General features: G+C 40.5%; 2 protein-coding genes across 3 annotated transcripts; one reads left to right on the top strand and one right to left on the bottom strand.

Annotated features, from left to right (window-relative positions):
* Positions 1 to 204: 204 nt before the first annotated feature.
* On the top strand, positions 205 to 10,781 carry ARG2 (arginase 2). Its single transcript, XM_026671145.2, has 8 exons — positions 205 to 443; positions 952 to 1,024; positions 5,029 to 5,206; positions 6,226 to 6,385; positions 8,256 to 8,350; positions 8,456 to 8,560; positions 8,710 to 8,846; positions 9,530 to 10,781. The coding sequence occupies exons 1-8, from the start codon at positions 327 to 329 to the stop codon at positions 9,733 to 9,735; spliced, it is 1,071 nt and encodes a 356-aa protein (XP_026526930.1). The 5' UTR covers positions 205 to 326; the 3' UTR covers positions 9,736 to 10,781.
* On the bottom strand, positions 8,853 to 21,273 carry VTI1B (vesicle transport through interaction with t-SNAREs 1B). Of its 2 annotated transcripts, none has more exons than XM_087951577.1 (6): positions 20,998 to 21,273; positions 16,564 to 16,622; positions 15,252 to 15,443; positions 13,871 to 14,044; positions 12,923 to 12,984; positions 8,853 to 10,258 (listed from the first exon to the last, which is right to left on the bottom strand). In XM_087951577.1, exons 2-6 carry the CDS (start codon positions 16,603 to 16,605, stop codon positions 10,168 to 10,170), a joined length of 561 nt encoding a protein of 186 aa, XP_087807703.1. In that variant the 5' UTR covers positions 16,606 to 16,622; positions 20,998 to 21,273; the 3' UTR covers positions 8,853 to 10,167. The 2 variants fall into 2 exon arrangements, with proteins under 2 accessions (XP_087807703.1, XP_087807704.1); XM_087951578.1 differs by having other exon boundaries at positions 20,994 to 21,161.
* Between the last annotated feature and the right edge of the window lie 3,626 nt (positions 21,274 to 24,899).

The following is a 24,899-nucleotide window of genomic DNA, read 5'->3' as shown; positions in this document are numbered from 1 at the left end:
AGGTAGAAATGTCTTGGGGGAGGGTCTGGGGGCGAAATTCCGGAACGACCTGTGAAAGCCAGAGGGAGGTCAAGCAGGAATGCAGAAGCGAGGACGGGTCACGTTCGCTCGCGTCTTCTGAGGGGCTCGGAGGCACGCCCCCGGCGAGCTCTACGCCGATTGGCACGTAAGTGGGCCGAGGGCCAAGGGGAGGGGCTAGAGGTGCAGAGGCTCGACAAAGCCTCTGCTGGTTATAAAGCTGCGGTCTTCAAGGCGGGCGCCGGCGCGGTTACGGAGCTGGTGGGTTGCGCGTGGCTCTCCTTCCCGAGGTGTCTCTATTCGCCGCCATGGCTGTTCGTGGCAGTTTCGCTCGGCTCCTCCATCAAGCGGGCTCCCCTCTGCGGGTCCCTCGGAAGCTCTCCCATTCGGTGGCCATCATTGGGGCTCCCTTCTCCCGGGGCCAGGTAGGTGGGCGTCGCGGGCAAGGGAGAAGCCCGGAGCAGCGAGGGGGGAGTACTGCAGTACTGGTCGAGAGAGAGAGGTGGGGGCTCCTTTGGGCCTTCCTTCCCCTCCCCCGTGGGAGGGGGAGCTGCGGACCTCCGCCTTTGCCCAGCCAGCCAAGGGAACTTGATGCCCCGTGCTGGGCTGTGGGAAAGAGATGCTCCGAAGAGGATCGGTCGATTTATCGTTCGTGCCCGATCCAGTCGATCCGCGACGATTGCCTCCCCCCCTCCCCAAAAAAAACAGGGACAAGGCTGCTGCACGCGGTCGTGATGAGGAGGGAGAAAACGGTGCGGCGGGTCGGGGGGGGGAGGGTGTCGGAAGCCAGGAAGGAAAGGTTGGGATGGAGCCCTCTAGAGAATTTGGCTGGCTGGCTGGCGGGGGAAGGGGGCGACCGGCAGTGGGCTCATTGGTGTCACTTCCCACGGGTGCAACTTGGAATCACAGCGCGGATCCTGCTTTGTCTTGCAGAAAAAAAGAGGAGTGGATCACGGTCCTGAAGTGGTCCGGAATGCGGGACTGGTCGGAAAGCTCTCCAGCATGGGTAAGTGGGAAGGGCGGGATTGAAGGAGTCCAAAGAGAGGACTCGGATCCCTTCCCGAAAGGTGGGAGGAGCCCCTAACTTTCAGGAAGGGATCTGAGTCCTCTCTTTGTGTTCCTGCCTAACTTACCCCACCCAGCCGTTCATCCCGTATGATTCACCATGAGTCTACCCTCTGAAACATTAACGTTATTGTTCAACCTGGTGCCTTCCAGATAGTTGTGTGCCCATTGTTCTAAAGTTGCCCAGCCATTATCCAGTTTAAGGAAAGGAGAAACGTGTTTGAATGATTATAGTATATTACACTCAGTCTGTAGCCCACTCTCATGAATTCTCTGGCTCATTGAGGTGGAGGTAGGGAATCATGGAAAGGTGTAGTCCAACACATTGAAAGGCATTGTGGAGATGGACTTATGAGATCCTAATCGCTTTCAACACCTAGACAAGATCATCAAGCAAAAGTGAATAGTTTGAAACAGACTTCAATAATGATTGAATAATTTAAAATAGACTTAAATAATTCTAAAACATACTGTGCTATTCAGTCTTCTTAAAACCTCATCAAACTAAATTTTCCTAATCTCCGAGTTAAATATGAACTCAGCACTTGCCTTGTTTTGAAACCATCAGATTATCACAAAGATAACAAACCTAACTAACACAGTAAAAGTTTTTTGTAAATCCAAGTTATCTTGAATTAAAGCACAAGTCACACATTTACACTATCTGATATGTAGTCAAATCATCCAGAGCTTAGTTTTGTGGCAGTCAGTAAAAATGATTAGCAGTTACAACATTCCATAGATTCCTGAAGGAAAACTGATCAGTTTAATAATACTTCAGTGTAAAAAGTGAATTTCATTTTGTGAACATGTCTGCAATATATTATTAACTAAGAAGTTTCATCACACATTTCAACTCCTAATTTCTTTTATTAGAGGCTGTTAAGTGCCAAAGGATAAAAAATTGTTTATTCAAAAGTAGTGAAATAGGAAATCCTTCAAAAGGAAGAAAGATGAGTAAACTTTATCTAATGTTAAAATTGTAAAATGACTAACTGTAAAGTTTGACGAAACCTTGACGTTGATAACTGAGTCATAACTATTGAGTAAAAAAATAAGGAAATAATCTAAGAAGTATCTATAGGAAAAACATATAAGGTATATGGAACGAAGAAGTACATAATTAGTTGGAAAATGAAACAAAACTTTTTAGTAAGCTAAGTTAAGGACTACATTATCAGTCTTAATGCCACTCACCGTATGCAGCATTCCCTGCTTAGTGTCCTGATAATTTTGGACACATTTTGACTACATGTTCATATACAAATCTTCATGTATAAGGAAAACTGATGAAAAGGAATTATTTAGTGCTCTAAAAATCTTGAAAAGTAGTTTAAATGAAATAACTGAGAAAATGTAAAGATGTGGCTTGCTTGTGGAGGTGATGTGTGATTTATCTATGTGAGAAAGCTACTGCTATGACTGATAGTTGAAATAATGCTGTTATTGTTCCTTTATATAAAGGAAAAGTTACCAAGAGTGAATGCAAAAACTGCATAATTTCTTTGTAGTTAGAGAGTAGTCAGAGAGTCCCTGGGAAGGTGTTTGAACCTTGAAAGTCTCTAAAACAGGGGTCTTCAAACTTGACAGCTTTAAGACTTGTGGACTTCAATTCTCAGAATTCCTCCTCCAGTCATGTTAACTCAGGAATTCTGGGAGTTGAAGTCCACAAGTCTTAAATTTGCCAAGTTTGAAGACCCTTGCTCTAAGAGATGACAATCTGAGAAATGCAATCTAACCCCAGCCTTTGCTTTATAGCAAACCATTAAGAAATGAATGGATGTGAAAAATACAATTTATTGTGCTTTGTAGAGTTAAGGAAAACATAATAAAGCAAACTAACCTGAAATATACAATATAGAGTTGAAACTGGCTGTGGAATGCAGTATGTACATGTACATCTACTCATAGAAGTAAAATGCATGAAGATGAAAGAAATGCTTAGTGAGTTGGCATTGGACAAGGAAAAAGGGTTTGGAATGATGTGGATAGAAGTGTTTATGGATAAACAGAATGCTTGTAACGATTGTATAGGTGTGTTACTTGGGAATTTGTAGAGTATGTGCAGATTATTTTGGTTGAGAATATCAAAATGATTTGCAGCAAATGTTAAAGATGCTATATGATGCAACAAGGGAAGGGAAAACTGCAATGTGTAAGAGTGTACTTCTACCCACTTCAGAGAATTAGTATGCCAGAAGAAACATTACTTTAGAAATAGGATAGTTCAGATGCATTTGTGGAACAAGAAAAAATAGCTTTGAGAAGCAATGGATGTTGAATAAATGTGGAGCAAATACAATAAGTGACTAGTATGAAAGATATGGTGGTTTACTGATGGTTTATTAATATGGAAGGAAGAAATGGGATTGACTTGCTCTTGAACTATGTAAAAGAATAGTAGTTGAGAGGAAGGGAAGGGTAAAGAAAACATGGTTGGATGGAACAGATAAGATCACAAAGAAAGAGCTAACAAACCTAAAGAAGAGGCAACACATGCAATGGAAGTGAGGATGGTAGGCAAGTGAATATAAAGATATGCAGAGATTTAGACTATGCACATTTCATACTGGATCATTAAATTGCCCCTATATATGTAAAACTACTATAGCAATCTTCCCCAAGTGCATGTGTTGGACCAAGATTTCCTCAGCAGCTGGATCTTTGGGAAGTTTAGGAATTGGTTCAACACATCTGAAGGGCAGTGTTATGTTGAAGATTATCTTAAAATAAATAGCCTGAAATGATGCACACCCTGCCACAGTATTTGTGATGACAAAGCAGCCATCGATCTGATGTCTCCGTGGAAACCTTTTTTCTGTCCCAGCTGACTTCAATTCCTTAATAGTTCTTACTGTTTTTTTTCAGTAGGTTAGAGCAGTGCAAAAACACCAATATCTCTGATATGTTTATTTGTGTTAATGCCTCTGAACCAGTGGTGGTATTCAGCCAGTTCGCAACGGATCAGGCGAACCGGTAGCAAGAATTTGGCGTAGGTTGCCGAACGGGTAGTAAGTTCTGGCTGGCCACGCCCCCCCACCCAGTCGCCCTCCCGCCTGATGCTCGCTCACCCTGCCCGCCTGTCTGACCTAAGGTATTTTTTTCCCCCTCCCGATAATCAGCTGTAGATAAGATCAGCTGTGGCGGGATTCCCCTTGCTGAGGCCCAGGAAGGCAAAAAAAGGAGGGAGGAGCTGAGCCCCCCCTCCATTTTTTGCCTTCCAGAGCCCAGAGGAGCCTTGAGGGAGCAAAAACGCCGCCCTAGAGGCTTCTCTGGGGCTAGGAAGCTCCCAAAATGGAGCTTGGAGGGGTGCTGCATGCCCCTCCCATGCTCTGCTCCTTTTCTTCCAGAGCCCCAGAGGAGTCTTAGGGGAGCAAAACACCCCCCCAGAGGCTCCTCTGTGGCTAAGAAGCTCCCCAAAATGGGTGGGGGCTTCAAAAAAAGCCACGCCCACCAAGCCACGCCCACAGAACCGGTAGTAAAAGTTTTTGAATACCACCACTGCTCTGAACTCCACATAAATGTTCTTAGAAAATAAAATAGTGTCTGCAGCTCAGTGCTTTAGGTGATTGTTGTGTCCACCTACCCATAAAAAGAGAAAAAGTAAGTTGAAGTTCGTGAAATTAAAAACTTTTGTATAGTCATCCCTCTTAAAACAACTTTGGCTAAACATATTCAGAGAAGTGGAAGGGTATAATGCACCTATATTCTGGCAAATAAAGTTCCATGATTGGCAATACCTATCACAGCAACCATTTTCATAATTTCAAGCACTTTCTTTGCCCCCAAAATTTTCTACTTTTGTTCCATAAGATTCACTTATCAGGACTCTTTAGGAATTATTCATAGGAAAACAGTAACAATTCTAAATTCCATCATATTCTGTCATCAAACAAAGCTAATCTATATCACTTTGCTTTCTTCTCCCATTCTGCTTGTTCCTAGGTTGTCAGGTATATGATTTTGGAGACTTAAGTTTCACCCCGGTGCCCAATGATGAACTGTACAATAACCTGGTCAAGTACCCACGCTCTGTAGGATTAGCTAGCCAACTTCTGGCTGACGCTGTGAATGGAGCTGTGACAGCTGGACATAGCTGCATAACCATTGGAGGTGATCATAGGTGAGAGGAAAAGTGAAACTCTCATATGACTTTTATATAAAGACCATCAAAATACATGTTTCTTTGCTTGCTTGAAAGTAACCAACATGAACAGCATAAAAAGAGGTGTTGAGTTCTAAAAATATTTTGCTTATAGCACTTGATGAAATTCCACAAATGATGGGCCTGGCAACACTAAATCTGAGAATGATTTGGGTGGGGGGGCTAGATGATGTTGTATCCATTTAAAGTTATACTGTAGGACATACAGTAATGGTAGGTAGGTAATGGATGTACTACTATTGTACTAAACAAAAAGTAGTCCTGAATTTAAAAAAAACCTCTTTTGCAATTAGACAGGAACACACATCTGCTTCCATTACTATATTCTCAGTGAGTTGAGAAAAAAACCTTCCTATTTCAATCTAATCCTGCATTATTTGAGGAAACCTATATCACCAGAATGCCTCTAAACTCCAGCTGCTGGAGAGCAGTGGAAGATGGCTATGGTTGTCTATGGTTAGCATGAGGATCTGCTTGATCCTTAGAAAAAAACAGATTACTGGTTTCAGTGCAGATTTTCCATTGGATACATATTGTGGACACTTTGGGCTATTGACTTTAAGGTATGTACATAGCATTTTACCATCAGTGAGGACCCAGATTGTTGGGGACAATGTGCTGACAATGTGTTGACACTGTAAACAGATTAGAGAAGGCTGTAAAGCACTGTGAAATGTGAAGTGATATAAGTCTAAGTGGTATCTTGGCTATCTAAATGGTGCTGATTAGACTGAGTAGATAATGTGAGAACGTAAAGTTATATATTGATTTCACATTTGTCCCTTTAACCCCTCACTGGCAAGGCATTGAGGGCAGGATCATATCCATGATATGCATTGATATGAATTTAAGTGCAGTTGTCGTATACCTTTGACTTCCAAAGTAATTCTCTAAGCTCACATTTATTAGATACCTTAATTCTACTTTCCCCAATTTAGACAAGTCTGATATAAATTTGAACTGTTTTTCCCTTACAGTTTAGCACTTGGTTCCATCAGTGGACACGCAAGGCAGTACCCACATCTCTGTGTGATCTGGGTTGATGCTCATGCTGATATTAACACTCCACTCACAAGCCAATCAAGAAATCTCCATGGGCAGCCAGTTTCATTTCTTTTAAGAGAACTTCAGGATAAGGTGAGATTGCATGGTGATGTCAACAAGGAATAGCACTTATTGAGTTATCAGTATGTTTTTTTATTGGAAGTAAACTTTAGATATCAGAGAGATGGAATATTTCTGCTAGTTAATAAACTTGTAGAGACATACATCCTGAACATCCAAGAATGGTGTTCTTTGGATGCATAATTCATAAAGATGCCAGCACTTCTATATTGAGTTAGTCAACATGATTTGAGATTGGGTGGCTATTGGTTTACTATATGGCAATTCTACCATACAATCCTTTCAGAAGATTAGCACACACGCACTTAACATAGTCCTCATTTAGTAACTGCCTCAGTTTAGCAACCGTTTGCAGTTACAGTGATGATGGCAAAGCAATTTTGCAACCATTCCTCACATTTATGACCTTTGCAGGACTATACAAGTAAAGAAAGATAAACTGAAGTAAGAAAGATTATAAACACGGTCACATTTTTACTTAGTGACCACTTGGCTTAACAGATCCAATTGTAGTTGCTAAATAAGGATTACCTGTATTTTTTCCTTGTTAGGAATAATCTGTTATTTAATGAACTGTAGATGAAAGTGGATGGCTGTACTTGCTGGTATTCCTGCAGTTTTCCTTCCAAAAGAATTATCATGCATGGATGTGTTTTCTATACAATAGCCCTCCCCCCCGCCCTGGTAATTTAAAAAGAACTTGTTTGATCATACCCACTTGAAAAGTACTATTGACTCAAGATATGGGGAGACTTTGTTAGCTAGATTTACTTCTAGCTTTCAGCAGCTCAACATGGTTATCATTCTTACCCAAATTAAGCAAATTAAAATAAACACTGTAGCTAAATACTCTTTATTACATCTAACACTTGGAAAGTGTTACAACCAGCTAAATCTTAATTGCCCCTAGGGCAGGGATAAAAGTAATTTGGGTTCATCTTTTTTTTAAAAAAACAACTCTCATTAACCCTAGTCAGTTTGGCAATGGACTCTGATTCAAAAGAGATTTATCAAACAACACACACTCAGTAATGTGAATATGTAAAGGGCATAGCAGGATCTGATGTTTTCATCAAGACAATAAAATTATAATTGTGACAGGTGTAGAATAGAGGCATACTTTGCAGTGCAATATTGCTTTCCACATCCACATTCCTTTTTTCACCTCCCTGTGGAGTGGCCATCAGTGCAGTTCATAATACAGGTAGTCCTCGACTTACAACACTTCATTTAGTTTGAAGTTACGACACTGAAAAAAAGGGACTTAGGACCATTTTTCATGCGACCATTGCAGCACCTCTATAATCACATGATCAAAATTCAGGTGCTTGATAACTGACTCAGACGGTTGCAGTGACCACCTTTTGCACCCTTCTGACAAGCAAAGTCAATGAGGAAACCACCATGCTATTAACTTAACTGCAGTGATTCACTTAACTGTGTCAAGAAAGGTTGTAAAATGGGGCAAACTTCACTTGTCTCGCTGAGCAACAGAAATTTGGGGCCCAATTGTGGTCGTAAGTGGAGGACTACCTGTATGTATTTCAATATTAGAATGTTTTCAAAAGCTTGTGTTCTAGATTCCAGCAAATTTTATACAAGAAAGTGAATGAGACCTAATTACCTTCTCTGATCGAGAATGTTGACATCCATTTGGCCTAGGTGGGAGGAAAAAAGGAAAAAATATAGTATCTTTAATCTATTACAAGTTATTCTTGTGGGAGAAAAACTGTTACATGACTGCAGCATTATCAACTAAAACAAGATTTCTATAACAGGATATTGGGGGCAGGGGGGGCGAGTCTATACTAAAATCATGGCACTCAAATAGTATTTCCTAGACTAGTCTTTCCAGGATCATGTTTTTTCTGTTATTTTGAAGGTGCCATTGCTTCCTGGATTTTCCTGGCTGAAGCCCTGTCTTTCACCATCAGATATTGTATATATTGGTCTGAGAGATGTTGATCCTGCTGAACAGTAAGTACACGATAGCTAGTTTAAATGAATGTTATTATTCCTTTCCTCCCAATTCACTAGAGCGAGTGTAAGAGTATTTAAATTTAACCTGTTTTCTCAAAACAGTTATATTCTGAAGAATTATGGCATCCAATACTTTTCAATGAGACATATTGATGATCTTGGAATCCAGAAAGTGATGGAAAAAACACTCGATCATCTTTTGGGAAGGTAACATGTTTTGAAGAATATTGTTAGGTAATTAAATAAGCCAGAAAACCGGTCACTAGCAACCATTAGCCATACCTACTGATGACAAGGATAAGTGACCTATTGCAGGTGAACTATATTTAGTAAACAAAAGCGTTATCTTTTGTCAGAGGGCCAAGGCCAATCCATCTGAGCTTCGACATTGATGCCTTTGATCCATCCCTGGCTCCAGCAACAGGGACACGTGTCTTAGGTGGATTAACGTATCGTGAAGGCATGTACATTTCTGAAGAAATACACAACACAGGTAAAAACCACTTAAGCATCCTTTTTTAAAAATTTGGGTTAAGGTAACGAGAATCACAAAAATTGTAATTATATGCTTGCAAGGATATCTGTACTACAAAAATATTCAGAAGTGTTTTAAATCAAAATGTTAACAAAATAAATCTTGGATTCTTTTATTCTCCCCCTCTTTCAACAATTCATGAGTCATCCTGGACTGAAGACAATAGCCATGTTTTTCCAGTTTTCAGTGGGCACCTTATTTAGTTTTCCTAATTACAAGCTATGCTACCAAATTTTAGCATAAGCTATATGGAAACACAACTTAAACTATATGGAAACATAACTTAGAGAAGTCAGTGTTCCCAGTTCATCCCCCAGTTATCATTACTCCCTTTTGTTATCTGTGTATTTATATTACACTTCTCCAACCTTCTTCTTGACTCAGTTTAGAACTGTCAGGGAGTTTTAAAGACATATATAGTATTTTAAAAATTTAACCATTCACCTGCTCCTGGCAACATCAAAACATAGGGAAAGGAAATAAAACTAATGGAAAATATTGTTGCTTTGGGTAAAAGTAGGATTGAAGTATGATGCAACATGTAATGAGACAGATCTGTTATTTGGTTTAAGAGGTTTTTTTTTAATACTGCAAATTTCTGTCTTTTGCTACAAAATAACTTACTGCCTTCACTTTCTCAGGTCTGCTTTCAGCTATGGACCTTGTAGAAGTAAATCCATTCCTTGGCGCTTCACAGGAAGAAGTGAACGCAACAGCTGGTTTGGCAGTAGATGTGATTGCTACAAGCTTTGGGCAGACGAGAGAAGGAGCACACATTGTTTTTGAGAATCTACCAACACCTAATTCGCCGGATGAATCGGAAAATGAAGAGCAAGTCCGGCTTTAGGGTCTCCCAAGTGGCATAGATGCCACTTAAAGGGCATTATGTATAGTTCTGCTGATCAACTAAACAAGTGGACAAAACAAAAATCAAGTGTACTACATTCTGAATTCTTCACTCAGCTTTGGAGATCTTTTTTTTTCAGTCGGGACAGTTCAAACTGTGCCACAAATTAATCAATATCTTCAGTATAAATGACTGTCGTATTATATTGCAGATGTAGTTCACGGTCTGTCTTTTCTCCAGCCACATTTCCTCCCAGTAGCACTGCACTGTTCTCAGAAGGACATGTCAAGACTGACAACAAGCCAGCACTATATTTTAAATGTAGTAAAATACAATCTATCTTTTCATATCTGTGTCAAACAGCTATTGCCAAGGAATGTCCATATAGTGGATTGAAAACGGCAAAGGAGAAAAGCTGCATCTCTTCAAGGCTTAGGTGAAGAACTTGTAGTAGACAAGACCTCCCAGGATGATTACCTCCAGGATGATGATGACAGAAAGCAACAATTTATTTGTCATAAGCCTAGAAAGAAAGAGACACAAACTTTGTTGGGTTTTTTTAAAACTGCAAGTCATTACCATTTATGGAGTTATGAACACCACAGAACCATCCAGTTTCATTTTAGGTGAAGCAAACCCTTTGCATGTTTACTCAAAAGTAGGTCCCTTTATGTACTGCGGATTTAAGGAATATCCTAGGTAAATAGGCACAGAGCTACAGCCACTGTGGAGAAAATTAATGATGGAGAAGTAGAGTATTAACTATTTTTGTTTAAAACATCAAGGTTCCCAAGATTCCTTATAAAACATCAAAATACTCTTGCTAGAAGTTATAGAGCCTCACTGTAGGGTATAAAAGAATAGAGTCAGAAATATACTTTATTCCTAACTGAAGAGATAAAGCTGTAATAGTTTCAGTTTTTAGCAAGAGCTGAATGGGAAAGAGCTGAAAACCTGATGATAATTAATGACTTGAATATTGTTTTTAGTAGCTCCCATTTGTATAGCAAGTTCTTTCAATAAATAGTAAACCTTATTAAATGGAAGCCCCTGATTTTTTTATCCTCCTAGCATACTAAAAACTGTTGCTGTGGGTGTGCGTGGGGACATGAGGGAACCACAGTAAGAGTCCTTTGCTCAGACTTCTTTCTATGAGGCCTTAGCCTCAGAAATTGGTCAATATTTGTAACCATGCCTATTGGAGAGCTTTAAAGAACAATCCAGCCTTATGTGTCCAGTTAATCACATGATGGTGTAGAAATTCGATATTACACACAGCATTTTATATAGTACAGGTAATCCTCGACTTACGACCACAATTGAGCCCCAAATTTCTGCTGCTAAATGAGACACTTGTTAAGTGAATTTTGCCCCATTTTATGACCTGTCCTGCCACAATTGTTAAGTGAATCACCCCAGTTATTAACACAGTTTTTAAGTGAATCTGATTTTCCCACTGACTTTGCTTGTCAGAAGGTTACAAAAGAACAATGCAACCTTCATAAATATGGTCCTAAGTATGAAAAATAGTCCTAAGTCACTTTTTTCAGTACTGTTGTAACTTTGAATGGTCACTAAATGAAGGACTACCTGTATTTATATAGCTTATTTTCGGTTGATTCTCCCATTCCGAGGTGAGAGGAATCTTAAATTTAGGGCATATCCTATGTTCTTATTTTATTCTTGTTCCAGGGGGAGGGAGGGGGCGGAAAATCAAGCTACAGTATCTACTTAAAGAATATTATCGCTAGAGAAATATTTGAGTTCATTGTAGGGTTTTTATTCCTTTAGCTGTCCTGTATAGCAGGGGTCGCCAACCTTTTGGACCTCAGGGGCCACCAAACTCTTAATTTTTGATCCCAGGGACCACTAACCGGTTCTGTGGGCGTGGCCTAATTTGTGGGTGTGGCTTGGTGGTCAGGTGACTGGCTTGTATGTAAATATATTTATATAAATATTGAATTTTTTATTAAAAAAGAGCAACTTTTACCCAAAATCAGGCAAAGCAGGCAGGAAGATTGAGCTGCTCACAGAATCACAGATTCATTCAGAAATCTATCTGCTATCAGCTAGCTCAATCTGTCACATAAAATTTGCTTGCAAGCAAACTCACAAAATTAACTCACAACACACCATGCATGTAAATATTGAACTTTTTATTTTAAAGAGAGCAATTTTTACCCAAAATCAGGAAAAGCCGCCAGATTGAGTTGCTCACAGAATCATTCAGTGATCTATCTGCCCTCGGCTAGCTCAGTCTCTCAAATTTGCTTGCTGTGAGTCCGCACTGAATTTGCTTGCAAGCAAACCTTCAGTCCTAAGGGAGGTATGGCAGAGCCAAAGAGACTAGCTAGAAAGCAAGAAATCTAACCATTTCCTGCTTCCTAGCTAATCTAAATCTCCTGGCACAGCGGAACAGATGATGATTGGAAAAAGGAAAAATAGCAATTTTAGCAGGCAAGTTTGCCAGGTAAGGAGTGAGTGGGCGGGGAGTGTTCCTGCGGGCCATGTGGGCAGCAGAGTCTTGTGTTTCTGCGCAGCCTGGATTAATTGCTTTGTGGAGGTGCTCTGGGGGTGAGATTTCTCTGCGGCCCACCAAAATTTTCTCAAGGCCCATCAGTGGGCTGCGGCCCACCAGTTGGTGACCACTGCTGTATAGCATGGGGCAAGCCACAGTGCTGCATACAAAAGGAGGAACTGGCAAAACAGTGTTCCTTCTCACTCTTTACCAAAAGCTAAATTACCAGATCTGGACTGCAAAAATCCAGGTGACCCCTAGATGGAAGCAAAGAGGTACATTTTTGCTGCTTTCTACTCATTGTCCAGTGGTTTGCAGCCTAGATGTGGTAGCCCCAGCAAAGCTTGGCTTGGATTTATTCAGCATCTAACTCACTAATGCTCCCTCACTGTTGGACTTTGCATTTATGCACAAAATGCCTAAAGGTGCACCAGCCATACAAATTATATATGGGGCCTTAGCTTACTTTCTAACTCCTAACTACAACTTGCTGAACTTGACCCCTGAATATTGCCATCTTTCCCACATCTGTATGAAAATGAAAGCCATTCTTTGATAGGGACATACACCAAAGCCTACACCAAAGGAATAAGCTTCACAAAAATCCCAAACATACAAAACATTCTGATCCAAGATTCAGAGCACATTTTAAAGCATCATTTCACCAACCTTCTTGACATGGAACGTAGGATCTTCCGACTTCTGCTTAAATTTTCATTCGTGTTTACTAACTGTCAAGAAAAAAAACAACCATGAATTCCCATCTGCTTGGCAAGGGATTAGGGTGCTACTTTTGACAGTTGGAAAGCGTTGTATGTGAAGCACAATGTTGAAATTAGGAGATCGAGCCAAATTTAGAGAAAGATATTTAAATAAGATAACAATTGGTACACACCGTGTCAGCTCAACTCCTGACCATAACATTCTGCAATAATAATTAAAAGAAGTATGATGCACCCCAACTTATGTATTTCTGTATTTTTTCTGTATTTTTAGACTGAATTATGTTTCTGATAACAAGTCCAAATAACACACTATCCAAGGTAAAATCTTGGTCTTTTCCTGAGGGAGAAAAATACTGATAGTGAATCGCAAAGATATCAGATAAACAAGAAGCAGCATTTGAGGGCTGGTTAAGATTCCATCTGTGTCAGAGCAGAGACCATGAGTAAATTTCATCACTGGACATTGACTATGTATTTATCTATCTAGTTTCTGAGATTTCAGCAGTATATTAAAAGATAAGTGTTATTTTTAAAATAAATTAAAACACATATCTAAGGAAGATCAAATCCAGTCTCAAGAAAACAGTATTTGATTCCAGGAAGTTTAGAAAAAGTAGACCTGTTTTATTGCCAGAACCAAAAAAAAAGTACTTTGTTAACTATATTGTTACATTACATAGCTGTATAAGCTAAAGATTGCTATTTCATTATAGTTTCCTCTCAGCATTATCTCCATCATGAAAGAGCAAAGCTTCATAGAAAAGTGATACGGGAAGAGAGAATTGCTGGGAGTGTGGAAATATTTATTTTTTCCATAGTTAGAGAAACCTATTTGTTGATAGGAGAAAAAAAAACCAGACTGTACTATGCCAGTGGCATTTTGAAAACTTACTCTGCCTTTGGTGCGTTCCAGCTGCTCACGCTGCCCACCTAGTTCTTCAATGATATCACTACCAATTTGATCAGTTTCTGCGGCAATTTGGTGTGTCCGATCCAAGCTCTGAGTGGCTCGATTCAAGCTTTCTGTTCCCTGAAGCAGTAACACCCTCTGAGACTGCACCTGAGTCTAAGAGACAATAAAGACCTATTTAAAAAGGCAGAAGGGATATTTTACCTTTCAGTATGTTCTTCCCTGAGAGTGGAGATTTAAGTCATGCTAGCAATGTAATAGGAGAATAAGAGAAATTTCCTAATGATGAGAGAAACAGTCTATTCTTTTGAGAAAATGTTGGCAAAGACACCGAGATGATCCCATATCCCTGTCCTTATGACACCTAGGTTTTTAGTTTGATTCTGCAATCAAAAAATGTCCCTTATAATACAGCAGAAACTATGCATACAGATTATTCCACCCCTTCCCCCCAATTGATTCAAGCAAATGCTATCAACATTTTGTTGGGAGTATTTACAATTAGTTTCATTCTCTTTCAATGTTCATTCAGCTATTTTCTGAGGCAATGGCCCCCAACCTTTTGGGCACCAGGGACTGATTCCGTGAAGTTTTTCCGCAGACCGGAGGGGGCACGGTTTCTTTCTTTTTCATGTTTTATTTGTTTTATGTATATAACATGTAAAAACTCAATTTTAATCAAACAGTGTGCTGTCCGGGTGCAATTATTTTTAAACAATCATAATCAAGATGTTTACAATGGTATTCATCATCATCATAATAATACTATAATAACAATAATATTTAACTTATCTACTTTAACAAATCTCCTTTATAACATTTGTCCTTTTTATATCCCCATATTTCTAACTTCTGTTTTTATTATTTAACCATTGATAAAATGAGTCCCCTATCAATAAATATTCAGTTTCTTTTTCCTTAATTATAAGCATTAATCTGTCCATTTCTGTACATTCTAATATTTTTGATTACATTCTCATGTCGGGATCTTATCACTTTCTCATTGTCGTGCAAATACAATCCTAGTGGCAGTTAATGCATGTAAAATCAAATATATATTCCTTTTATCATCCTTTTCCGGCAGGATGCCCAATAAGAATATTTCTGGTTTCAAATCTATATGCTTTTGTATTAACTGTTTTAATACTTTTGTATTTTCTAATTGTTCCATAAGTCAATTTGTCTCTTCTCTACAAATCTTAAGTCTTCACTTTAGCTCAGGCACCGGTATAAAAACTGCAATGTTTGGTGCTGCTAATGATTATATAGAATGCATCTTTCATTTGCTCCCCTTCCTGAATAAGAACCCGAAGGATGGTGACATTGGAACAACCTTTAAAATAATTGTATACTTAGTACTTACTCTCTGCTCATTTTCCGTAGAAAAGATACCAAACTTTGAATTCCCACGTGCACTTGGAGCTACTCCCAAGTCCGTATTTTTCATTTTCCTATGAAATGTGCTAAGGTCTCCTTTGTAAGTTCTAATTTTAATCATCATTTGATTGCGGAAGGACACTGGGGCATATTTCAGTTCTTCTTCCATTTCCCTTAACTAGAACAAGTTTCAAAAGTAAACATGTATCAAAATCCTTGTTACACTTGTATTTGAAACATGAAAATCAAGACTGAAAATGATAAATTTACCAGAAACATCACATCAGAGACCTAAATAAAAAACCTGCTCAAATTTCTTATGAATCATACTTCACTAAAATATAAAATGCAAACTATATTCTATATATATGCAATCTATAATTCACTTCTTTATTTCAAAAATATGTATCTCATGTTTTTATTTTAGGAAAGTTATTCTTTGGCTGACTAAAACTGAGCTTATTCAGAAAAAGCATTCTGCCAATTTAAATACACTTCATGCAATGACAATAAAAGCCAAAAATGGAGAAAACTTTTAAGTATTTCCATGTTACTTATACAAAGCAGTGAAGAAAATATGCTTCAGAAAAGGTTATAAAAATATAGTTGTTTACTAAACATATGGAACTAAACCACCAAATACATCAGGCAAAAGGCTAGATTTCAAACAGTTTCCTATCCTCTTTTTGCTATGTGAAAGCAATATTATTTTTTGAAAAAAATTAACTTCTTTGAAGTGTGCATAGCTGAACATAGTTTTGTTATCACTCTGATAACAAAAACAAAGACCAGACTCAAAAGAATATTTCACCTTGCTCCATAGCAATCTTCATTGTAAACAAATACAATATAATACTATCGTCTGTAATCTTTGTAGTGTTTTAAAGATAAAATCATTATCTTTAAGCGTAATTCAGCAAAAATATGTAGTATGCGTTTAAAACATTTTTTTAACAGAAAACAGATTAATTTGTTGAAATGGGTACTGCAAATACTGGCTTTGGCTTGTCTGGACAAATCATTAAATGGGAAAAAGAGAAAAGAAAAGGAAATGTTTTAAAAATGAATTATTTCAATCAAGTGTTTCTCAGTCTTGGAAACACAAATTGAAGTCCCCATGCTAGTTGGGGAATTTTGGGAGTTGAAGTTCATACACCTTAAAATTGCAAAGGTCGAGAAACAATGATTTCAATCAATATTAAGCACTTTATTAAGGTCCACCATGTTTAAATCACTGTGGATTAGTTTCATATACACTAGAGTTCTAAAGCGTCTTAAAGAATAGTTCACATTCTTACCGTTTCATTTGCCTCTTTTAGTTTTTCATCAAACTCTCGCATTAACTTTTTTTTCTCCTCTACAAGATAAAATTTTAAAAATATAAATTTTCACTAAAGGACAAAATATTAGCAGTACAAAAATAATCCACACAGTATGTATTATGTATACCGTATTTGCCGGCGTATAAGATGACTTTTTGCCCTAAAAACATGCCTCCAAGTGGGGGTCGTCTTATGCGCCGTAATCATTGTCACTGGTGCAAGAGCGACGGGGCGGAGCTCCGTAACTTGCGAAGCCCCTTCAAGCCCAGCCAAGTCTCTCTTCCTCCTCCTCCTCCCACCCACCCACCCACCCTCCGCCCGGCTCGGGGCGCTGCGAGGCCAATCTGGAGGTGGGGTGGGGGTGGAGCGGGAGGTCTCTGGCGGGGCCGCCGCCAGCCAGCCCCGAGCGCGTAATGGCCCGGGAGTGGGGGGAGAAGGTGGTGGGGGTGGACTGTGGCACCCCTCCTTCTGGGCAGCGGGCGGGGCGGCAATTTGCTCCTCCCGCTTCTCCCTCCCTCTTTGAAAGACCGGGAGGGCTGTGCTTGGGGCGGGGGGTGTCCTCAGGAAGTTCCTGATGGGACCCGCTGGGCAGGACCACCCGGCTCCCGAGCTGCTTTCCAGGGTCCCCTTGGGAAGAAAGGGTCCGGTGGGCGGTGGAAGAAGGCGAGCGCCCTCCTCCCGCCCCCTGTCCCGTCCCGTCCCTCCTCTTGTCCCCTCCTCCCCTCCCCGCTTAAGAGAGAAGATCTGCCTCCCTGCACCGAGCTTCCACCCGGCGCCGCGTCTCCCGGCCAGCCGCGCTTGCGACTTGGGAACCGGCCAAGCGACTTTAAAACCGAGCGGAGGCCAGAGATAGCCGGAATTACCCTCCACACCACACACACACACACACACACACACAGAGAGAGAGAGAGAGAGAGAGTTGGCAGCTGTCCATCCCCCACCCTTGGAGTCCCGATGGCACGCACGCGGGGCTGTCACAAAGAAAGGGAGAGGAATTGAGTGCCAGCCTGAGAAAGGCGAAGCTGCCTCTCTAAAGCATTTTGGTGGCTTTGTAAGTTTGGGGGAAAGGGGTTGGGGTGTCAATCAAGAATTATATCCAGAATACCCCAAGTGTTACAACTTACCGTATTTGCCGGCGTATGAGACGACTTTTTGCCTTGAAAAGCATGCCTCCAAGTGGGGGGTGGTCTTATACTGCGAGTATATAACAAAAACTATATTTTGAGTGGAAATGTTGGGGGCTCGTCTTATACGCCCAGTCGTCTTATACGCCGGCAAATACGGTAATTTTGTTGTGCTTGCTTGAGGTTTTATATTAATATTTGAAGAGTTTTCCATCTCAAAAAGGTGGCAACTGTGCTGCCACTTTCAATAATTAGAGGTAGATGGTCATATGTACATCTGGAGTTGCTCACTTTTTACTGGATCCCTAACTAAATGCCTTTATGAATGAACGAATGAATGAATGAATGAATATATATATATAATGTATATAATTATATAAACATTATATAATATATATAATGTTTCTTCTACCAATCATGCATACATACTGGTATGTACATACGCATATATGTATATGTAGCAATAGCAATAGCACTTAGACTTTACAGCCCTCTCTAAGCAGCTTAGAGTCAGCATATTGCCCCCAATAATCTGGGTCCTCATTTTACTGACCTCAGAAGTATGGAAGGCTGTTAACCTTGAGCCTGGTGAGATTTGAATTGCCGTCAGCAGAAGTAGCCTGTAATACTGCACTCTCACCGCTGCACCATCGTGACTCATTTCTGTGTACATTTCTGTGTCAAGGCTAATGAACTAATGAACCCAAGAAGTTGACATTGTGAGTATATCAATAAATAAAAAAAACCATGGGCCACTTATTTTAAATAATTGACTTATTTTTCCTGTCATTTTTATTCAAATACATTCAGGTGTCTTCAGAATTGTCATCTCTAGTTCTATGGATAAGCGGATCCCATGTAAAATGGCTGTTTTTGTACCTTTATTATATAATGGGCTACATTCAAAGATATTGGTCTGCTGAGGGAACAATATAGGCCCCAAAGCAATGATTTTTTTCTTCACACATATCCTGAATCTGTTCTGGAGGGTACATGCAAAGTAATACCTGTTATATTAACCTAATTGGTTCATGTAACTTTGTAAGCAACCCACAGATTTAGTTCATTCACACCGTTTATGTCCTTTTATTGTCAGCTTTACTTTAAATAGTTTACACAGCACTCTTCCTGCCCAACAAAATTGCCTGCTAAACAAAGGGTCCTAAAAGAATTGACCATATATCACTTAATCCCACCCTTATCACATACTCCAATCAGGATTGAATAAATCATTTTTAAAATGTTGTTTTGAATTATTTTCAGAACAGATAAGTTTGGCAATACCTCCCCTGCCCCCCAGGAGATTCATGCAGCTTTTGTCCTTATGACATTTAGGTTATTGATTTTCCTTTTTATATGTAAGCTGGCCAGAGTCATTAAGGAATCAGGCAACCTCAAAATTGGACAACTGAGCACAATAATATGATAGTATGTTGCAGCTGCCAAAAAATAAAAGCAAAAGTCATCCTAGGCTGCATTAATCAAAGTATTGGGAAAGGTCAAGAGAGGTTAGGATTTCTCTCTGCTTTGTGCTCCATTTTGGAAAGCACACTGATAAATTTGAAATTATCCAGAGGACAGAGACTAAGGTGATAAGTGACCCGAAAGGAAAAATAGCTGGAGGTGTTGGCCTGGAAAAGACTCTGGGATGATGTGCTAGCTGTTTTCAAGAACCTGCAGGGCTACTGTGTAAAAGTCAGGGCAGACTTGGTAAATACCACTTCAGGAGACAGAAAAAGAAACAATGAGTTTAAAATGACAGAGCATTAAAATTCATCAGGGCATTGAATATTGGGTCATTGGGGCAAGTAAGACATGGGCAATGATGGAACAGACTGTCTGAGGAGGTACAGGATTTTCCTTCACTAGAGAAGCTGAGACTAGATGAACATGCATATAGGATACTCAGCTTGTAGATTTATGTGTTGTGCAAGGATGAATTTCAAGTCTTACACTGCGTGAACTTAACAAGAGTACAGGTAGTCCTTGACTTACAACCACAATTGAGCTCAGTATTTATGTTGCTCAGTGAGAAATTTAAATGAGTTTTGCCCCAGTTTATGACTTTTCTTACCACATTTGCTAAGTGAATCATTGCAGTTGTTAAATTAATAACAGAGTTAAGTGAATCTGGCTTCCCCATTGACTTTGCTTGTCAGAAAGTTGCAAAAGGTGATCACATAACCCTGGGACACTGCAACCAGTATAAATAATAGGAGCCGGTGGTCAAGATATCCAAATTTTGATCACGTAACCATGGGGATGCTGTAAACGGTCATCAGTGTGACAATCGGTCGTAAGTCACTTTTTTCAATCCCGTTGTAACTTCAAATAGTCATAAATGAACTGCTGTGAGTTGAGAGCTACCTGTACCTCTTGTATAACTCTACATTGTCCATTTGTCTTTATTACAGCATCGACAACCAGGTTTCCCTGCCAACTCCTCTCTCACACACACACAATTTCGAGAGACGAGAAGACTGTAATCCAACACTGCACAATGCAATTTGTCCCAGGTAAACCAGCCAGCAAGTAAGTAAGTCAGGAAAGCAGCTGCCCGGGATCGAAGGAGAGGAAAGAAGTCTAAACCTGAATATGAGCGTTTTTCTTTTAAGTGGAATAAACTATATAGTGAAAATGCAAAGCTCTCTCGTCCTCCCTGAGCGAATGGGACAACTTGCTATACAGCCAACTCACCACCGCCAACTCGCCATGGGCACCTTGGCGCAGGACAAGTCACCACGGCCAACTCGAGAGGCAACTTGGCAGACTATCAATTCTATTTAATTATTATTTAAAATAAATAAAAATTATTTTAATTTTTGCCATTCCCATTTCATTCTGTCCCTCCTTTTGCGTGCTTTCTTGAATGATTGTGTTCCACCATCTCTTTGGTATTAAGAGTAACTCTTGTCCTGCTGTGAGTTGTCCCTCCCCAACTATTCAGCCTCCCGCTTTGGGATCTGGAGAGCGCCACCGATTTGTTTCCGTTTACCCGGGACCCGGTAACCCTGGACAAACGACCTCCTCGCTTGCAAGGGAACGTCCGCGGCATCGCACGGAGAAGCCCTAAACCAGGGCTGTCCAACCTTGGCCCCTTGAAGCCTGGCGGACTTCAACTCCCAGAATTCCCCAGCCAGCTGGCTGGCTGAGGAATTCTGGGAGTTGAAGTCCGCCAGGCTTCAAGGGGCCAAGGTTGGACAGCCCTGCCCTAAACCAAACCCTGGAAGAGATTCCAACACCCCCATCCACCCCCGCCGCCCCCGAGCGCTGCTTTCTCACGTACCGACCGCCAGGCTCCACGCAGCCTCTCCGGGGCGCTTTGCAACTCCCCGTGGAGGCCGCGAAAAATCTCGTGCAGCCGCTCCAGATGCTCCGAGGAGCCGACGCCGCGGTCCGCCATCCCGCGAAAGTCGGGAGCGAGCAGCTCTTTTCCCCCCCCACCCCACCCCACCCACGATCCGACGCCGCAGAGGGGTAACTACCGCCTGGAAACCATCCTCCACAGACACTTCCGGGATAACGGGCGGAGCTTAGACCCCATCCTCGTCTTCTTTTCCTTACAGAGCGCCCCGCCAGGGTGACTAAAGCAGTGCCGTCAGTCGCAACAGCGCCCCCCCTCGTTGCGGAGGAGAAACAGTCACCTCTCTGAAACTGGGGGCGGGTGGAGGAGGCAATGTTTATGTTTGTTATTCCCACGAGGGTTGCAGCTGAACAGGACAAGGGTCTTCAAACTTGGCAAGTTTAAGACTTGCGAACTCCCAGAATTCCTGAGCTAACGTGACTGGAGGAGGAATTCTGGGAGTTGGCGTCCACAAATCTTAAAGCTGTCCAGTTGGAAAACCCCTGGAATAGGGGAACAGATTCCATATTGATGTCAGAAGAAACCTATCAGTAAGGAGACAAAGTTAGGCTGCCACAAAGAAGTGGGGGTTGGGGTGTCAATTTATTTTCCAAAACACCAGAGGGCAGGACAAGAAACAATGGATGGAAACTAATTAAGGAGAGAATTAATGAGAAACTTCCTAACAGTGAGGACAATTAACCAATGGAGCAGCTTCCTTACAGACGTTGTGGGTGCTTCATCACTGGAGGTTTTTAAAAAGAGACTGGACAATCACTTGTTTGAAATGGTATAAGGTCTCCTGCTTGAGCAGGGGGTGGACTAGGAGATATCCAAGGTCCCTTCAAGCCCTATGCTGATTCTGGTTTATTGTCCAAATCTCCTCTGATCAATAGGAGGCAAAATTCTACGAAGAATATGGAAGTGATTTGCATCTGTTCTCCTATTCAGCTGCTACCCTCATCCAACCTTTTCACGGTTACTCATGGGTCAGAGAGGTCAGCTGGAATGACACAATAAATCTATGCTCATTTATCTATGCTCATCTATGCTATACAGGTAATCTTCGAGTTATGACCACAATTGAGCCCCAGATTTATGTTGCTAAATGAAACATGTTGAGTTTTGCCCCATTTTACAACTTTTCTTGCCACGGTTGTTAAGTGAATCATTGCATTTGTTAAGTTAGTAACATCATTGTTAAGTGGATCTGGATTCTCCATTGACTTATTGCAAAAGCTGATCACATGACTCCAAAACACTGCAACCTTCATATATATCAGGGGTCCCCAAACTTGGCAACTTTAAGACTTGTGGACTTCAACTCCCAGAATTCTCCAGCCAGCATAGCTGGGAGTTGACGTCCACAAGTCTTAAAGTTGTCAAGTTTGGGGACCCCTGATATATATGAACCATTGGCCAAGCATCTGAATTTCAATCATGTGAACATGGTGATGCTGTAATGGTCATGTAAAAAACGGTCATAAGTCACTTTTTTAGGGCCGTTGTAATTTTGAACAGTCACTAAATGAAATGTTATTAAGTCGAGGACTACCTGTACCAGTAGGCTCCATTAAATACTGTGTGGATAATTTTTAAGTAGACAATACATTTATATTCCAACTAAAATATGATTGGTAGTGGAATGGGTTGTTTTGGAGGACTAGAGTAGAGACCAGAACTGAGCATCAATTTGAGAAGCCCAGAAGTGTAATGGTTGAAGACAATTATTAAACTGAACATTTTTGTATTTAAAATGAGTCAATTTAATCTAAGGATAAGCTACAGGCTAGAAGTCCTGAGACAGTGAGTTTGAGTCCTGCTTTAGTCATCAAAGGCAGCTGGGTGACTTGCAGTATTTGTTATTCCTACTTGTCTGGAAATTTCTCCCATTCTGTTCAAAAATTAAAAGTGTACTGATATTTATGGATTTCCATGCTAGTCAATGGGTGGTATGAAGCTTTGAATCTGTTTTCAGATTTGGGCCTCAGGTTCAATTTGGAAGCATTTGATTTAGACCAGGGGTCCCCAACCACCGGTCCGCGGACCGGTGCCGGTCTGTGGAACAAGTCCTACCGGGCGCTGGTTTGCTGGCGCCGCCATCTTGTTTTGATGAAAAAGTGCTTCCGGTGAGCTTTCGGGTAAAAGCTCACCGGAAGCACTTTTCATCAAAACAAGATAGCGGCGCCAAAGCTCACCAGAAGCGCTGGGCGCGCCATCTTGTTTTGATGAAAAAGTGCTTCCGGTGAGCTCACGGGCACTTTTCATCAAAACAAGATGGCGGCGCCCAGCTGATGCCGGTACCGGGCACGCCATAAAAAAGGTTGGGGATACCGGGCGTGGCATAAAAAAGGTTGGGGATCACTGATTTAGACAATTCAGGTGTCTTTCCAAACTACAGAATTACAGACTCAAGTGAAACATCTTATTAATATACTTACCTATCGTTTAACTTAGAGTTGAATTAATATTCCAACATGAAATCTGCAGGAATTTACATTAAAATGGCAAAAACCATTTTATGAGGCAAAAACTCATATAATGAAGAATGGAAGGAACTATAATTAAAAAAGAAATGAATAGATATGGGAGGTGTAGGAAGTTGGCACCCACACCTCTCCTAGAAAAATTGAAATATCCTAGGAAATATTAAAAAGGCACAATATTTCCTCTAAAAAGAGTAGAAACTCAGAAGTAGAAACTCACCTCAGAAGCAGAAGCTCACCCCCACCTTTGTTAATCTCATCCCCATCTTTGTTAATGTGTGGGCCATTAAGGCCTGGGCCAGAATACTTTACATAACAAAGATCTCTTAGCAATTGCCAAAAGCTCTTTTCAGTGCATGGTCATCCAGCAAGGCTCAACCAAGCCTGGAACTCAGGACAGCCTACAGAGTTGCCCCTGCATGGCAAATCTCTAGAAAAAAATAATCTATAAACAAGATTTAATTTTTTTTTAAATTTATACTTCATATTTCTTAACTGCCCATCTATCTTGGACACATTTTGTCCTAGATACATTTTGCCAAGCAAAGTGAAGAGACATGTTTTCAACCTCAATCCAATTTGCTGAATGCCAGGCTTCTACAATTGGAACCAGAACTTCAGTCATTAAGTGAGTCATGCCAGATTTTACCATCATTTTGCCATTGTTAGGTGAATTTGACTTCTTCTACTGACCTGTTGTTGGAAGCTTTCTGGGAAGGTCTTAAATAGTGATCCCCTGACCCTGGGACACTGGAATTGTCATTAATACAGGCCACTTGCCAAGTGCCTGAATTTTGATCATACGACTGTAGGAACACTGAAGCAGTTGTGAGGACCAGGCATAAGTCACCTTCATCAGTGTCATCATAACTTTAAATGGTCATTAAATGAATGGTCATACATCAAGGACTACCTGTATGATATATCCAGAAAAGGAGAAAGATCTTGTATGTAAGCATACAAGGTACTTCCCATAATTTATTTTCACTATAGTTGTTATGCATTTTCTTTTGTTTCTTTTAATCTTATTTGTTCCTTGTCTTTGTTGATTATATTCCCTGTAATCACTTTTTTTTCTCATTTTATATTTTATTTTATATTTTCTCATCCTCATTTTAGAAAGCAATCATACTCTGATATGAATTTTTCATGCTAGATTCTCTTTCACTTTATCATCCTTCTTCATACTTTCCATTTCCTGGTCAGCAGATGAGATCCATAGACGTTGACTTCTGCCACCCATCACGATGTAGGCCAGTTGACACTTTTGCACAACTCTTTTAGTAAGTTAAATACAATGAAGACTAGGTTGCCAGCCTTGGTCATACACATACCGTGTTGCATTCCCTGAAATATTAA

Source organism: Notechis scutatus, chromosome 1 (assembly GCF_049901735.1).
Source record: "Notechis scutatus isolate UNSWTSFEM ecotype Mainland chromosome 1, rNotScu1.2, whole genome shotgun sequence".
Lineage (NCBI taxonomy): Eukaryota > Metazoa > Chordata > Lepidosauria > Squamata > Elapidae > Notechis > Notechis scutatus.
Note: the sequence above shows the minus strand (reverse complement) of the source record. Positions and strands in the feature narration are given on the sequence as shown.

Bases quoted from the DNA above. Each gene is read 5' to 3' on its own strand.
- ARG2 (XM_026671145.2), top strand. From the start codon at position 327: ATGGCTGTTCGTGGCAGTTTCGCTCGGCTCCTCCATCAAGCGGGCTCC. The intron at 6,386-8,255 runs GTGAGATTGCAT...GTTATTTTGAAG, and splicing joins TAAGAGAACTTCAGGATAAG to GTGCCATTGCTTCCTGGATT. The intron at 8,847-9,529 runs GTAAAAACCACT...TCACTTTCTCAG, and splicing joins TGAAGAAATACACAACACAG to GTCTGCTTTCAGCTATGGAC.
- VTI1B (XM_087951578.1), bottom strand. From the start codon at position 21,114: ATGGCGGACCGCGGCGTCGGCTCCTCGGAGCATCTGGAGCGGCTGCAC. The intron at 16,623-20,993 runs GTGAGAAAGCAG...TTTATCTTGTAG, and splicing joins TGGAGCCTGGCGGTCGGTAC to AGGAGAAAAAAAAGTTAATG. The intron at 14,045-15,251 runs GTAAGTACTAAG...ATTGTCTCTTAG, and splicing joins CTACGGAAAATGAGCAGAGA to ACTCAGGTGCAGTCTCAGAG.